This window comes from Macadamia integrifolia, chromosome 2 (assembly GCF_013358625.1).
Source record: "Macadamia integrifolia cultivar HAES 741 chromosome 2, SCU_Mint_v3, whole genome shotgun sequence".
Classification (NCBI taxonomy): Eukaryota; Viridiplantae; Streptophyta; class Magnoliopsida; order Proteales; family Proteaceae; genus Macadamia; species Macadamia integrifolia.
Window position 1 is genome coordinate 24,261,417 of NC_056558.1, and position 16,638 is coordinate 24,278,054.

At 41.5% G+C, this 16,638-nt stretch overlaps 1 protein-coding gene across 8 annotated transcripts in view; it reads left to right on the plus strand.

Moving 5' to 3' along the window:
• Nucleotides 1-16,638, plus strand: part of LOC122070774 (phosphatidylinositol 4-phosphate 5-kinase 8-like) — a 56,651-nt gene that overhangs the window by 26,619 nt on the left and 13,394 nt on the right. For 7 of the 8 annotated variants that reach the window (XM_042635026.1, XM_042634989.1, XM_042634981.1 and 4 more), the window contains 3 exons: nucleotides 12,945-13,110; nucleotides 13,956-14,066; nucleotides 14,155-14,342. In XM_042635026.1, coding sequence (XP_042490960.1) covers nucleotides 12,945-13,110; nucleotides 13,956-14,066; nucleotides 14,155-14,342 — 465 coding nt within the window. The remainder of the gene's footprint in view (nucleotides 1-12,944; nucleotides 13,111-13,955; nucleotides 14,067-14,154; nucleotides 14,343-16,638) is intronic. The other variant, XM_042635031.1, reaches the window with a different exon arrangement.

Genomic DNA, 16,638 nt, shown 5'->3' on the forward strand with positions numbered 1-16,638 from the left:
CCATTTTCCTACTTTCTACCCATATTTTAGGCCCATTACAAAGAAAACCCATGGGATAAAAAACGCATACATAACCCAACCTAAGGCTTATTTGCAATAAAATAAGCCCATTAAGTGACTTATCTACATCAATTCGCCTTCTCTTAGAAAAAATTAGTCCTCGAATTTTGTATTGTTAGGGTGATTATATCATGGTGCACATCCCTCATCAAGTCGTAGAAAAATTCAGGTAGCTCTTTGATAATAATGATGTAGTCTAGAATGTGAGGAGCTCGATCGTCAAGATACTTTAATGGAATGACAAACTCTATATGCTCAGCTTCAACAACATCAAATGTATCCATGGGATCATCCACATAAACGTCTTCAACCACTGTGTTCTTGACCTCTACAATTTCAATCTCAAGCTCCTTAGGATCGTTCTCTTGACTGTTCATAGTCATCACGGTTGTTGTAGTGTCAAGTTTCTCTGTCTCAACCTCATTGTCTATTGTGGCAACCTTGTTGCTTTTGAATTCTTCCACATGAGTTTCATTGATGGGAACATCAATGACTAGCTCTTCCTTGACAATAAGAATTGCTGGAATTTCTTCAATACTAACCTTAACTTTTGACTCTAGTTCATTGGTTGGAGGTGTTTTCTCTTGTTGTTCCTTTGCAATTTGTTGCAACATAATGACCATGTGGTCAAACAAGTCCTTTATGCTCTTGTCACCTACGCATGGCTTTTGGGTTGTAATTGGAGGGAACTCTGGTGGAGGGAAGTACATACTTCGTTCACTTTTATATAGGTACATGCCTGCCAACTCATACTCCATCTCGTCCCAAGTTTTAGGCTCACGCCCTTAAGCTTGTAGTTGCCTTTCACGAACTCTCCATTGTATTCGAACACAATCACTCATTTGGGAGCAAGCATATTGAAGTCGTTGTGCCTCTATCAGGTTGTAGGAATCAAAGTAGACGTATAATTCTTTTACCCATTCAAGGAAGATGTAGGAGGAAAGTTTCTTACGAAATTCACGTGGCTCCATCTTTGGTCTGGTTAGGCTCTAATATCAAATAATGTAGAACTAGGATCATAAGTGATCCTAATCCCAGGTAGAATCTGAAATTCTGGCTGAATAGAGAAGATGTCCTTCAATAGGCTTGATACTAGCTCTCAAACACTCTCACAACAACAAATAAAAGGAAAATAAGAAAAGAAAGAGAATTCGATGGAGGGTTGAGAAGGGAGAAGAAGAACTAGTGAATGAGCATCTCACCTTTAGGTTTAGGCATCTCACCCAACTGCATCCCACAACACAACATAACCATCTTTTTTTTTTTTTTTTCATTAATAAATTCGTGTTCAATGTTGTAGCCCCTTACAAACTTACATAGAAGACTCAAGCACTAAGAAGGAAAGGCTTAACCCAATTCTTAACTAATTGGGAAACCTAAACTAACTAGAAAACTGAAATAAGAAAGGAAATAGACTCAAAACAGGACTCTAACTAAACCAATGAATTAAATCCCGTTTTCCTACTTTCTACCCATAATTTAAGCCCATTAAAGTGGCCTATTACAAAGAAAACCCATGGGATCAAAGGCCCAACACATATATAACCTAACCTAGGGCTTATTTTATTAAGTGACTTATCTACATCATAGATCCTCCATTTGTGATAGTTCAGGAAAGCTCGCCTTTTGTGCTACCAACAACTATACCCGGATAGAGCGTAATCTTCGTAGATGGACTTCCAATTCCGGCTTGTTCGATAAGATTTGGAATGCCTTATACTTTGATGTTAGCTTCAAACTTTTTTTGGGTGAATAAATAATTTAATACCAAGGAGAAGAGAAAATATTAGGGGAGGGGGAGAAATACAAGTTCCTGTACTAAAAAAGAGTCTGGGGACCTAAAATAGAACTGGAAAGCTCCCAGGAAGCTACAATGTGGCTATTTCTAGGGGAAGGGGGACAAGAGATAGCAACTTTAGACATCCTAGCTTTTACATAAAAGATTATGGATCTCTAAATCTTATCTAGAGATTGGGAGTTGGAGGTCCATTTCCTATGATTTCTTTCTATCCAAATTTGATTGACAGAGGCACAAAATGTTGTAGCCCCTTACAAACTTGTATAGAAGACTCAAAACTGACTCAAACACTAAAAAGGAAAGGCCTAAACCAATCCTTAACTAATTGGGAAACCTAAACTAACTAGAAAACTGAAATAAGAAAGGAAATAGATTTAAAACAGGACTCCAACTAAACCAATGAATTAACTCCCGTTTTCCTACTTTCTACCCATATTTTATGTCCATTAAAGTGGCCTATTACAAAGAAAACCTATGGGATCAAAGGCCCAACACATACATAACCCAATCTAAGGTTTATTTGCAATAAAATAAGCCCATTAAGTGACTTATCTACATCATGGATCCTCCATTTGCCCAACCTAAGGCTTATTTGCAATAAAATAAGCCCATTAAGTGACTTATCTACATCATGGATCCTCCATTTGCGATAGTTCGGGCAAGCTCGCCTTTTGTGCTACCAACAACTATACTCTCGGATAGAGCGCAATCTTCTTAGATGGACTTCCAATTCCTGCTTGTTCGATAAGATTCGGAATGCCTTATACTTTGATGTTAGCTCCAAAAGTTTTTTGGGTGAATACATAATTTATTATCAAGGAGAAGAGAAAATATTAGGGGAGGGGAAGAAATACAAGTTCCTGTACTCAAGAAGAGTCTGGGGACCTAAAACAGAAATGGAAAGCTCCCAGGAAGTTACAATGTGGCTATTTCTAGGGGAAGGGGGACAAGAGATGGCAACTTTAGACATCCTAGCTTTTACATAAAAGATTGTGGATCTCTAAATCTTATCTAGAGATTGGGAGTTGGAGGTCCATTTCCTATGATTTTTTTCTATCCAAATTCGATTGATAGAGGCACAAAATGCTAGCTTGGCCACCAAGTCACAAATAGTCTTCCTATGGAAAGTCATATCCATCCATATCCACTCTCTATAGAAAGGAAGGATTCTTTTTCTCGACAGCCAACATTTGGATAGGACAAGCTTCCAGATGGAAGAGGAGACAGGGAAATCAAAGAAGAGATGCTCAATGTCATCCGGATCGGATCCACAAAGATAGCAATGTTGGGGAACGAGAATCCTTCTCTGTATGAGGAACACTTGTGTGGGGAGCCATTTCGTGAAGACTCTTCAAGCCGTGAAGCTTTGTCTGGGAATGTGATGCTTGAACCATATGAGCCTATGCCAAGGGAATGGAGGCCCATGAGATCTGACTAGGTCTTAAGCAAACTAGCGTTGAAGAGCCTCGAAGACCAGTGGGTCCAAATAGTGGTATCATTCCTTGGTTGACCCGCTACTGGGGGAGGTGGCAAGTTGTTCCAAATATCAGTCAACTGGCCAGAGAGAGTGATCGGGGGGTCCATGATCCTGTGGATAGGATGTCAGCAACCATAGTATGCCTTGGAATCCCTGAACTGTAGATACTACAAGCACTGAGGACAGATGAGAGAATTCCCATAGGATGCCAGGGATCAAACCAAAGAGAGATGGAGGGGCCATCCCCAATCCGAGTGGAAATAGATCTAATAGCAATGGTTCTGAGGGAGAGGATCTTATGCCACACCTAGGAGGAGTCAGAAGGGATGTGCATAGACCAAAAGGAGCCCTTCTTTATCAAAGAAGTAGACCTAGTCAACCCATATGCTCTTCTTCTTAGAGGCCACTTTCTGGATAAACTTTAATATTCCTGCACAGTTGACATCCTTGATACGCCTGAGGCCTAGACCCCCTTCTTTTTTTGGAAGACACACTGTAGCCCAACTGAGAGGGCGAAGGAATCTAGATGAGTCACAACCTTTCCAGAGGAAGGCAACAAAGACGGATTCCAGCTTTGAGATTATGGATTTGGGAAACCTATAGATACCAGATCAGTATATGTAGGAAGCTTGAAGCACAACTCTAACAAGCACTAAACGTCCTGCAAATGATAGGAGTTTCCCTTTCCAAAGCTGAAGCCGCTTCCTGATATGATCGAGCACAATAGCACAATGATGAGTTGCAAGCCTCCCAGGAATGAGAGGCAACTCTAAATACTTGATTGGAAGAGACCCCATCACAAAGCCAGTCTTTTGTAGAATATGTGCCTTTGCTTCATCTAAAATCCCAGCCAAGAAGATAAGAGTTTTCCTTGGGTTAATTTGAAGACAGACATCCTAACAAAGAGATCTAGGCGATGCATAATATCATCTAAGGAGGAGTCATTTGCTTTGGAGAAAATCATCAGATCATCAGCAAAAGCAAGGTGGGTTAACTTGATGGCATTGCACTTGGGGATGGGAGTGATGAGGCCCAAATCGGTTACAGATTGCAAGCTTCTAGGGAGGACTTCTATGGCAAGGCAAAATATATATGGAGATAAGGGGCAACCCTGCCGAATTTTCACAGAGGAGGAGAAATATCCCACTGGGCTACCATTGACCAAGACTGAAAACCGGGGATGAGCAATGCAATGAGAGATCCAATTGATGAATGAACTTGGAAAGCCCATCTGATTGAGGATAAAAAAAATGAAGTCCCATCTCAAAGAATCAAAAGCCTTGTGGATATCTATCTTCATGAGAGTATCCAGGGAATGGCCCTTTTTGTCGAAACCCCTAACAATCTCGTGGTAGAGAAGAATGTTATCAGCAATACTTTTTCCAGGGATGAAAGCTGATTGATTCTCACTAACCAGGGAGCCAACCACCTTCTTGATACGAGTGGCAAGGATCTTTGCAATGGACTTGTACAAAAGATTGCAAAGGGATATCGGCCTGAAATCATTCATGCTCCTCCTTTTTTGGGAATGAGGCAAAGGAAAGTATGACTGATGCTCTTGATCTGGCTCGGGTTGAAGAAAAAACTCTTGACAGCTTTAATCAAATCCCCTTTAATAATGTCCCAAGCAGAGATGAAGAATCCCATACTAAACCCACCAAGACACGGTGCTTTGCAAACTTTGTGGGAAAGAATAACTTGAGATTTCCTCATCAGAGGAAATAGCCCAAAGCAAATGAGCCATATTGTCTGGAATGATCTTGTTGGTGAGGCCAGCAGAATAGGAGACAGTCGGAGTACGGGTTGGATTGAACAACTTCATGAAATGATTAACAACCATCTCTTTTGTCTCATCCACCTTGGAGACAAGGATGCCATCTGAGTTGGTAAGCTTGAGGATGGGATTGAAGTTATTTCTGGGCTTTAGGGAGCGATAGAAGTAGGATGAATTAGAATCCCCTAATTCCAACCAATTAATCCTGGACTTTTGCCTTAGGAAGCTCTCTTCACTAGCCAACAAGGAGGCAAGCCTGGCAGATTCAGTTTTTTTCTCCTCCGCAAGGGTGATGTTTAAGTGGTCAGCCTGTATCTGAACCTGAATGGAGGTGAGTCTATTCTTGCAGTCAGCAACAAGAGAAGAGATGTTTCCAAAAGTGTTAGTGTTCCACTGCTTAAGAGTTTCTTTGACATTTTTAAGCTTCCTGGTAAAGCAATGAGGAGGGGTTGAGTGAGCTTGAACATGCTTAAGCCAGGCGTTTTGAACAATGGAGGTGAAGTCTGGATGGGAGGTCCACATATCAAAGAATTTGAATGGTTTAGGGCCAAAGGAGGTGAAGGGATGGATGAAAAGGAAAATGTGGCTGTGGTCTGAAATGGCAGGAGGCTCGAAGGTAGCATAGGAAGAAGGGAAGGAAGAGAACCATGCTTCATTGACCATCATTCGGTTCAATTTACAAGCAATCCGATCAAAACCAGATCTTTTATTATTCCAAGTGAAATTGATTCCAGACCAGCGAAGATCATCAACAACCAGGTCGTCAATGCATTCATTAAAAGCATCCATATTTCCCAAGTTCAAGTGACCCCCTTTGTGCTTTTCATGAGTGTATTGAACCACATTAAAGTCCCCACATATACCCCAAGGTCTAGGCCCAACCTGGGAGGCAATACTGCGCAAGTCATTCCAAAGAATGCTCCTCTCTTCCATTCGGTTGGAGGCATAAATGGCAGAGAACAGGAAGGAGAAGCTACCAACATTGTCCAAGATGGAAAGGTGGAAGTTCTGAGAGGTTGAAGAAATGAGGAAGACAGAGAGCTTGGAGGTATCCTAGATGAAACAAATCCTACCATTTGGGTGACAAGAGTGGTTGGTGAGAAAAGACCATCCAGGGGCAATGGAGGAAGCTACTCTAGAGAAAGCTTGCTCCTTAATATGAGTTTCCAAGAGGCAGCAGAAAACAGGGCACAAAACTTTAAGAAGCAAGCGGGAAGCCGCTTGTTTATGATGGGAGTTGAGGCCTTTGAGGTTCCACACAAGGCCTTGAGACATCAGGCAGACGGGGAGGAAGGCTTCTCGAGCTCCCGGGAGAAGGAGTAAGCTCGAACTGATTTCGGCCGGGAGGATTGGCGTCTTAGGTAGGATAAAGGGGCTTGGAACCAGCAATGACTAGGGATTGCTTGGATGACAAAAGGTGAGAGTTTTGAAGGGTGCAGTTCCATTGGCAGAAAAACTGGATTGGTGGGTAAAGACAAAGGATCACTCCCTGGAACCTGGGTCGGGCCAGAGGAAGCTGGCACGAAGGGTCCAAGAGTGGCATTAGGTGTGGATGTGGGCTTATGGATGGGCGGAAGCTGGTTGGAATGGGCTAAATGGGGTGATCAGATGGGGATGGGCCTGATGAGTGGGCCAACCTGGCCAAAGGATAAGAAGCAGATGGGTTGCAGCTGGATGGGCCATCTGACAATTTTAATTTGGTTGGGCTAGACAAGTCCGCACAAGTCTCCAAACCATCAGCAATAGAGCTAAAGTTGCTGGGCCCCACTTCCAAGTTAACATTATCACTGGTGGGGTTGACGGAAATATCAACCAAATAAGAAGGGTCTTTCGCCAAGGCTTGGCTCCAATAGGTTTGACAGAAGAGGAGTCTTCCTTAGAGGATTCAGGCTTCGAATCTCCAACCCCCGCAGAGGAAACAGAGTCGTTGCCAGAGCCAGAATTAGAGGAGAAGGCCGAGGAAGGAAGATCTTCATCTGAGGAGTCGTCGTTATTTGAGTCCGAGGAGTTTCGACGGTAGCAAGAACTTCAGAGTGCATAAGAGAGGGAGCATCGACAGTGACAGGTCAAGCCAAAGGGTCAGAAACATCCAGGTCAGACTGCGGAATCGAGAAACAATTCTGACCAATGGCCGGAATCACCACAGGGGCCACCTGAACCAGAGAAACGTCAGAGGCAGGGCAGGGGGTTTTTCGCCGTCTGGTGCAACATCAACCTCGATCTAGAGGTGGGAGAAAAGGTCGCCAGAGTGGTCATGCCTCAGGGAAATGTCGTTTGCAGGAGGCCTCACAATCTCAGGTTTGCTCGAAGAAGACCTCGGACGGCATTTATTAGTGTCATGCCCAAAAACCTTGCAGTAAAGGCATTGGGGGGCCCGCCAATTGTAGCTAACGGCCTGCTAGAAGCAAAAAATCTTCCCCATCTTGGACTGAGATCGGTGAAGGGAGAGTTGCAGAGGTGGTATTTCCACGCAGATACGAGCAAACGCAAATCTGTCCTTCGGCAGGTCCTAACGTCAGAGCAAAGAGGCTGTCCTAGAAGGCTAGAACAGAGCCCACTGTGCTCAGGCCCTCCGAACACTAGAAGTGGAGAGGGAGACCCGGAAGAGAGACCTAAAGGGGGATGGTGGAATAATCAACACGGTTGAGCAGCAACCGGCGATGCCAAGAATGGAGGAAAGTGGGGGATTGTCCCACACGCCAAGGACCTCCATCTAGGAAACAAGCTTTGTCCCCATCATCAGAGAATTTGAACATGAAGTACCCTTGGTCCGGCAGAAAGATCCCACAGTACCAGCAGGCTTCCATTGCTTTAATAGGGAATATTTTACAAGATGAAAAGGAGGGTGTTTCCCTAGAAAATGGCCGACGAGGGATGAGGAGCACCTAGAAGCTTCAGAGTCAAGCACCCCTTCCGGACACTTAGCAATGAGGGATTTTGTCAGCAAGGTTGGGGGGATGAAATGCAGGGGAAGGCTAACAGCAGGGAATGGGACGAAGTGTATAGGTTGGGAACCCCATGCATTGGCCAACGGAGGTTCAGAAGGAATAAAGGTGGGGGAGGTAGAAGGAGGAAAGATGCCAAAAGAGGTGGGAGGGATGGAGAGGGGGGCCCCCTGCAAGGGGGAAGGGACCATGGTGGTCGGCCTCAGGGAAGAAAGACGGAGTTCCTCCCGCTTGGAAGGTCTTCACATCTTGAATCCTGTTTCTTACGTGGTGATGTGGGCCATCTTCGTGAATTTTTCCTGTTAGCTTCAAACTTGGTTGCACTAGACACGTATGGTTTCTGATACCCCAAGGAACTGGCTCATTGTTGAATCCTAGGGTCTTCCTTCTGAAAATAACCTAGAGGGGGGTGAATAGGTTATGTTAGTGGATTTTAAACCTTTTCGATTTATGATTCTCAAATGTGATTGTGAATTAAAAAATGCGGAATAAGTAAAACGAACACAATCACACAACACCAAGGTTTATAGTGGTTTGACTCAATCCGAGTCTAGTCCACTCCCTACAAGATCCACTAGCTCTTCCCTTTCAATACAGTAGGTAGGGGGAAAACCTTTATAAACTCTTTTAAGGATAAGAGGATCCGTACAATCTCTTTACATGATGAGAGGGTCCTTTACAATCTCTTCCAAAGATGAGAGGGTCATTTTCAATCTCTTTCAAGGATGAGAGGGTCCTATACAATTTCTTTCAAGGATGAGAGGGTCCTTACAATCTCTTTCAAGGATGAGAGAGTCCTTACTATCTCTTAAGGATGAGAGGGTCCTACACCCTTGTCTAAGTACAGTTTAGAACAATGTGTAAATAAGGTGTCCAATTCTAGAGTTAACCCAACACTTGGACAAAAACAAATTTAAAGTGGAATAGAAGGTTTAGAGTTACCTCTTGTGTGGTGCGTGAATGAAATGCAATGATATAAAAGAATGCACCTTTGAAGTCTTCTTAATGCTTGCAAAGCAAATGCCAAGATGTAGATCAAGACTTGTAGATAACCTTGAGTTCCTCTTGAATGGAAAATAAAGAACTTGAACTCAAGAGATGGTATAGACCAATCTCACTTCTAATGCTCAAATAATGCTCCTTCAAGGTTAGGATTAATTGTTTATTAATGAGTAGCATTAGAGGTATTATAGGTGACATTAGGGTGCTAAAATAGGCAAAAAATCTCACCCAAACGGTCATTTTTTGGGTGTCCCGGTTGACCACCAAAAGTGGTCGACCTCCAAAAAGAGCCGTTACAAAATATAGCCGTTGGAGGGTGATTCAAGCAAATCAGTCATCATCCGGTCGACCTCTACTTTTCCCGGTCAACCTCCACTTTGGCCGGTTGACCTGCAGATAATTCTGCCAGAATCATTTCTGCAGTGTCTGATTTTGTCAGGGCTGACTTCGAATGACCATAACTTGGTCATACGAACTCCGCTTGGGCTGATTCCAAGTCCGTTGGTTCCGTAACTCGAAAACCTACGAATCTTGTGAAGAGGCCATGTCCTGATAGAAAATATAGCCATTGGAGGGTGATTCAAGCAAATCAGTCATCGGCCGGTCGACCTGCAGATGATTCTGCCAGAATCATTTCTGCAGTGTCTGATTTTGACAGGGCTGACTTCGAATGACCATAACTTGGTCATACGAACTCCGATTGGGCTGATTCCAAGTCTGTTGGTTCCGTAACTCGAAAACCTACAAATCTCGTGAAGAGACCATATCCTGATACCAGCTCCCTAAATACCCAAAATTACCTTGAACATGGAAGTACTGCTTTTCAACAAAAAATGAATGGGCTTCTTAATTCCGATGTGTTCCTTATGGCTATGGGTCTTGGTTCCTTGCTAGAATAACATGAACTTAGGGTCATTCTAAGCATGATGTGAACTAAAGGATGCAATATGTAATGCATGCTTATGAGATGCAGTGTAGTGCTTGTGTATAGTGTGTGCACTATTACATTGAGTTACACTTAAGGTTTTTCATTCTTCTTGTAGTTGGTCCTCAAGAGTCTTCATGTTGACCTTGCAAGCTTGTTGTCTTCAATGTACTTCAATTCACTTCAAGCTTTGATACTTTGAGGTCCGACACCTCCTGATACCTTCTTCAAGTCTTGGTACCAACTTGTTAATTCTTCTCATTTGATGGATTCAATCTTCATTCCATTTACCGATTTGGCTATTTGACTTGAAGTCTACAAAACAATACTTGAAGGAAAATTGTGAAATACCTTCATATGTTGTTTGTTATCATTAAAACCAACTATAGGAGTGTGAGCATCTCCTTAACACCTTCTTCCATTATCTCCCCCCTACTGATGTACCATTGTTTTGTTGATGGGCCCCCCTTGTCCTTAGTTGGCTGTGCCTTGTGGGCCTTGGTCCCCTTCTTCCCCCCCTCCTTTTCCCCCTTGTATATTCTTTCCTCAAAAAAATATTGACAAAGGAGTAATCCTGGTGATTGATGATGCACAACTCAAAAATTCCGACTATATTGGAAAGGATCATTCGAGAAGCTGTCACTGATGTTGAACTTTTAACAAGAATATAAACAAGTCACAAGAGGCTTCAAACATTTTGGTCAATACAGAAGATAATAAGCATGTTATTGGTAAGTGGAAATATGTGACAATATTCGGTAATCATAATCCTAAAAGGTAGTAAACAAAACAAGAAAAATTCATTGCAAAATGAATTGAAAGAATGCTGATGATCGGTGATCCTTGGTTTGGTGAAACAAGAAGCACCTATGTGCTAGGATTGTGAAGATGATGGAGAATTCACAAATGTGCGTGTAATATCAGCATATGGATTATAAGCTCAAATAACAATCAAATGAAGTACATAACTGTGCTTATGAGATCTCGCCTGATTCTACCGATTGTACTGGCTGGTAAACCAAATACCAAGTCACTGCACTGAAATGGTTTGTCAACCTTGTGGCCCTTTGTTTTGTTCAAACTCATTTAGACAAACAGATGTTTATCTAGATGGCTACACCAGTGACCGGCAGTCGGAATGAAATTCTACTGGTACCTGGAACTTGGTTAGATTATAAAATTGAAAATGTTTATGAGACTGGTGTCAGCTTGGTAGTTGACCTCCCAATCACACTAGGCCACATGGAATATGAGAGAGCAGCAACTGCTTCTGCCCTGTTTTGTCCAAACCCAAAGGAACTTTAAATATCTTGAATTGCATAGGCTCCTTGTGCACTTCTTCCGGCGTTCTAAATAATGAAAGGGGATGAAGTAGCTTAAAACAGTAACAGTAGAGCTTCTATTGGCATGATTATCCCTTCTTTCATATCCTCTTTCTATAGTTAAGAATCTATTTAACCTATATTGATTGCACAAAACCATCCCATGGGGTCCAATCAAGCTTTGCTGTAAGCTATCTAGCCGATGCAATTGTTCTTCAAGCATTACTCATTATATATATTCGAACATTTAAATTATTTACAGTAATATGCTACCCATTAGACTTGAGCATCTAATCCTTTAAAGAAAACTTTATAAATCACTGGTACCAGTTGACTTGTGTTATTATTTTACATATCAAGTTGTTGATCTCGCCGTGCCGAAACAGTTGAACTGCTGAACCAGAATCCATCCATTGGCACACTTGATGGACGTGCTGGGTGTCAAAACAGAGGAAGTACATTTTATACTTTCTTTATACGCCTCAAGTCAATCAATATATTCATGCCTATCTTGCACATCTAGTAGTTATTTGGGGGGCTTGATTTAGAGCCCAGGTGGAACCGAAATATTTCTCTGAAATCCGCAGAAATAGGTTGGAATCTGGTAAAAAAAATGGGAAATGAGGAAAACATATTTCTTGTGCTGTTCGATACTTTAGATTCTTCTTTTGGTTGATGTAATTATTATTCATTGCTTTTGGTCATTAACTAGGTTTCATTACTGATTCGCTTCCCAATGGTACCAAGTTCACTTAGATAATGGAGACCGATTCAAGGTTCAAAAGTTCAAGAGTGTTCCATAGTTGTCAAGGTGACAAGGCAACCCAAGGTGTTGGAGGGGCGTCCTCCTAGGCATGTAGTATATGTATTTTAGCAATGATAATTTTATATAATTATGCCTATATGAAACATAGAAGACAGAGAAGACATATCAATGGAGTTACGCTTGTAATGATCCACTATGAGAAAACAAACACATAATAAACAAAGCTTAGGATATAACATAAGCAGATTCTTCAAAAAAGAAAGCGATGGACATGAATCAACATAAACTCATGAAGTGTCAAAAACTGATATAATATAAGGCGTTCAGTCACAAAGCCAAAAGGCGATGCCTAGGCATCCAAGGCAGTTGCTTTTCTTGCATCAAACGAGGTGTGTTTGTCACCTTGGACCCAATAAGGCATCTGGATTCTGGATGCCTAGGTTATGCCTTAACAATTATGCAAGAGACTGATTTTCTTCCAAGGAAAGGAGTAGAATCAGAATTCATGTTAGAAATGATAAATATGAAAATGAGGAAGATAGATCACAAGAAATCTGTGAATTCTTACTAATACTAGAAAGCGAATTTTTATAAGTTGAAATAAAGTGAATTGTATTTTGATTTGTATGCCATATTTCCAGAGGCCTTCACTTATTTTTTCTTTGCTTGCATTCTCAAGATGACTTTAGTTTCGTTTGCTGTCTACACGTTGATATCTTCGCCCTATGACTTGTTATATTTCAGGACTCATATGATCTTATCACCTATATAGTTGTAAGGAGCTCATTTATTGGTAGTTTCAGTTACATGGTTTGAAATGCTTAAATGTAACTCATGGATAACCTTCTACATGTACATGGATTCATACGTTTCAGGAACTTGAGAGAGATGTTCAAGATAGATGCTGCAGATTACATGATGTCCATTTGTGGTGGTGATGGTCTGAGGGAGCTTTCTTCTCCAGGGAAAAGTGGCAGCATTTTCTATCTTTCCCAAGATGAAAGATTTGTTATTAAGACTCAAAGAAGATCTGAACTAAAGGTTTGGATGTATTGAATGCTTCGCTACTTGGATAAGTTTGAACAAGATTTTGTGATGTTAATATCAACTAGCTTATTGGTTAATCGAATTATTTACTGGTGTGAAGTGCTGTATCTTGTCCTATTAATGGTCCTTCGTCAGATGATTAAAAGGATTTTTTTTTTTTTTTTTTTTCAAGTTTTTACGTGGGAAAGTTGAGTGGATGAGTGGCAAGACTTGAGAGTATATAATCAGACATAAATGCATCTCGAAACCAAGGTGTGGCACCAAAATGGCAAGATGACTGGTTGGTTTCATCTTTTACAATGAAGACCGATGACTGCACCAGTGAGGGTTATACGGAGCAAGTAAACCTCATTAAAGGGACAAGGTGGAAGTGCTACTGTGTTGATGCAAGAGACTTTAGATAGAGTGGAGGAACAAGATTCATTTAGCTGGTCCATGCTGTAGGGTTAAGGATTAATTGAGTTAATCAGAGTATTATTCTTTAGTAGGTAATATTATTAGTTGAGGAGCTAAATACCTCAAAATGTCTTGCTTTGAATTTTTGTCATTGTAGCACAGATGATGGTATATTCCTTCTGAACCATGGTATCTAAATTCATCAGATCATTCTTGTTAGCATATCAGTGCTGCCTAACTGAGTCTCTTATTACTACTATTTCAGTATTTCTTTCCCATGGTTGACAGGTTTAGCTTATGAAATATGCTTTTGGTTGGAAATAGGAATTCTTATTTTTCGTTTATTGTACTTTTAGATTTTAAGATGAAACAAGGCTGAACTAACTTTTGATTATTAGCCTTATTTTGGAAGATTGTTGAGAATTTAAGTATTGGTTCTGTAGATACTACTGAAGATGCTTCCTAACTATTACAATCATGTGGGAGCCCATGACAATACCCTCATAACAAAATTCTTTGGGCTGCATCGAATAACGCTGAAACATGGACGAAAGGTGTTTGAATAACAATCACTTATCCTATATATATATATAATTCGTATATTGTGATTGACTTTGGCTTCATTTTATTTTTCTTTTGCAGGTACGATTTGTTGTTATGGGGAATATGTTCTGCACTGAACTGCGAATTCACCGTCGTTATGATTTGAAAGGTTCATCTCAAGGAAGATGTACAAACAAACATGAAATTGATGAGAATACAACACTGAAAGATCTTGATTTGTCATATGTATTTCAAATGGACAGATCATGGCGTAAATCCCTTTTTAAGTAAGTCCAGATTCGACAATGTCTGATGTACATTTGTTAATCTTGTCTTCAGTTGGTCATTCCAGTCTGGTATGTAAATTAGGGGCTTTAATTAATCAAACCTGTAAAGGTCTTATAGGAAGTGATGTCGTAACCCATCACGTGCACCCATTTCCGCACATGTCCGCACATTATCTGGTTGCGTAGTTTACTTTCAAACCTCTTTTATCAAGGTGTTGACTTATGCTCCAAAAAAATCCTAGGAAGGTTACAATTATACATGATTGAGAATATTTGTGCTGCTGAAATGTTTTGGTGGGCTAACATAAATCTTGGATGAAAAAAGAAAAAGACCATTAAACATTGTTGGAAGGGGGAAAAATGCATAGAGATGAAAGAACACTCCAAAAAATATAAGTTGACTCATATACTACTAAAGATCTCAGGTGGGCCCCCGTACACCAAAGTGTTTCCACGTTGCAACTTTGGCCTTACAATTAAGCCATCATTGCTTCCTACTGTATACTGGCCGTACAAGACTCCTGTCAATTTTAAATTTCAATATTGTATAGGTCTAAAGGTGAGGCACAAGACTGTCAAACTAGTTAGGAACTCAGAATTAATGGGCATGAGACAAGGCTGTTCCCTTTCCCCCTTTCTCTTTGCCCTTTCAGTTGAGGTTCTTTCCAGATCCATCCAATCATCCACTTATCAAAATCTCATCTCCCATATCCCTAAATGCAAATCCCTTTTGCTTACTCATCTTGCCTTTGCTGATGATCTCATGATCTTCTCCAAAGCTGATTCTGGCTCTATTACCTCCATAATGACCTCCCTCCATTTCTCGAAAATATTTCTGGTCTCTACATCAACCTTTTTAAATCCTGTCTCTTCCTCTCTGGAGTCTCAGATACATCTAAAGCCCGCCTCTTAGAGCTGGTTGGGTTCTCTCTCGGTCATCTCCTTTTCAAGTACTTAGGGTTGCCTCTCATTATTTCCAAGCTCTCTGCCCACCATTTCACCCCCATGTTTGACCTCATGAGGAAAAGGTTGCAACTTTGGAAAGGTAAACTTATCTCTTATGCCAGTTGCCTTGAAGTTGCTAGATCAGTGATCTAATCTATTTATTTTTTCTAGTCTAACATCTTTGTACTCCATACCTTCACCATCAAGGCCATTGAGTCCCTCCTTTGTTCCTTCCTCTGTAAAGGAAGTGAGTTCTCCAAGTTCCTTCACCCTTTCAGCTGGGGATCAGTGTGCCTTCCTAAATCTGAAAGTGGTCTCGACTAAGAAGAATCAAAGATGTTAACACCGTGAGAATTCTCAAGCTTATCTGGAGGATCTCTTCAAATTAAAATAGTATATGGGTTTTGTAGGTCTACTCCTCCCCCCTCAAGACCGATTCTCTTTGGATCGTCTCTCCCTCCACTGATGCTTCTTGGGTCTGGCACAACATTCTTAGCACTAGACCTGAGGCTCTTGAGGCTATCCACTACTCCATAGGCAACGACTCCATGACCTCCCTATGCCTTGACACCTGGCACCCTTTTGGAGTTCTCTTTTTAGCTGTCAACCCCAGATGTACCTACTCCTCTAGCCTCAACCGGTTTGCCACAGTCAATATCATCCTTCACAATGGTACCTGGTTCCCTCCCTCTCGTAGACATTTGGTCTGCCCTCCTTCCTCCCCTATTCCCGGGTCATCGTGGTAGACATAATAGTATTTCTTGGATCCCTTCTTCCTCTGGCTTATTTAGCTTTGCCTCCGCTCTAAATGCACCTTGTTCCTTGGCATAACATCATCTGGTTTAAAGGCCGTATCCTCCGCCACAGTTTCACTAATTGGTGTGCAGTCTCCAATTGCCGTCCTCCCCAGTATTTCTTGATCTACTAGCACGTTCAAGTACCCTCATCTTGCTATCTTTGCTGGAGTGGTACTAAAGATGTTGACCATCATTTTTCTCCTGCTCATTCTCCACCTCTATCTGGTTTTTAGTCGCTATTGGCCATCGAGAAGAAGAGTGGTCCCTCTTAGTAGACAATGGATGTGGGTTGATATGACATTTGCTGGTTCTTTCATTTGTGACATTGTTGGAAAGCTCTCCTTCTGTACTACCATTAAGCATATCTAGATGGAGAGGAATCTTTGTAAATGGACCTCCAACTCTCGCTCTTTTGACAAATTTGGAATGCCATCTATTTTGAAGTATCCTCCAAGTTTGCCTTTTTATGCTCCCGCCATGTTAGAAATTCCCTAAGGACTAGACTCAGTGTTGTGTTATGGGGTCTCCCCTCATCCATTCTTCCACGTCCCCGT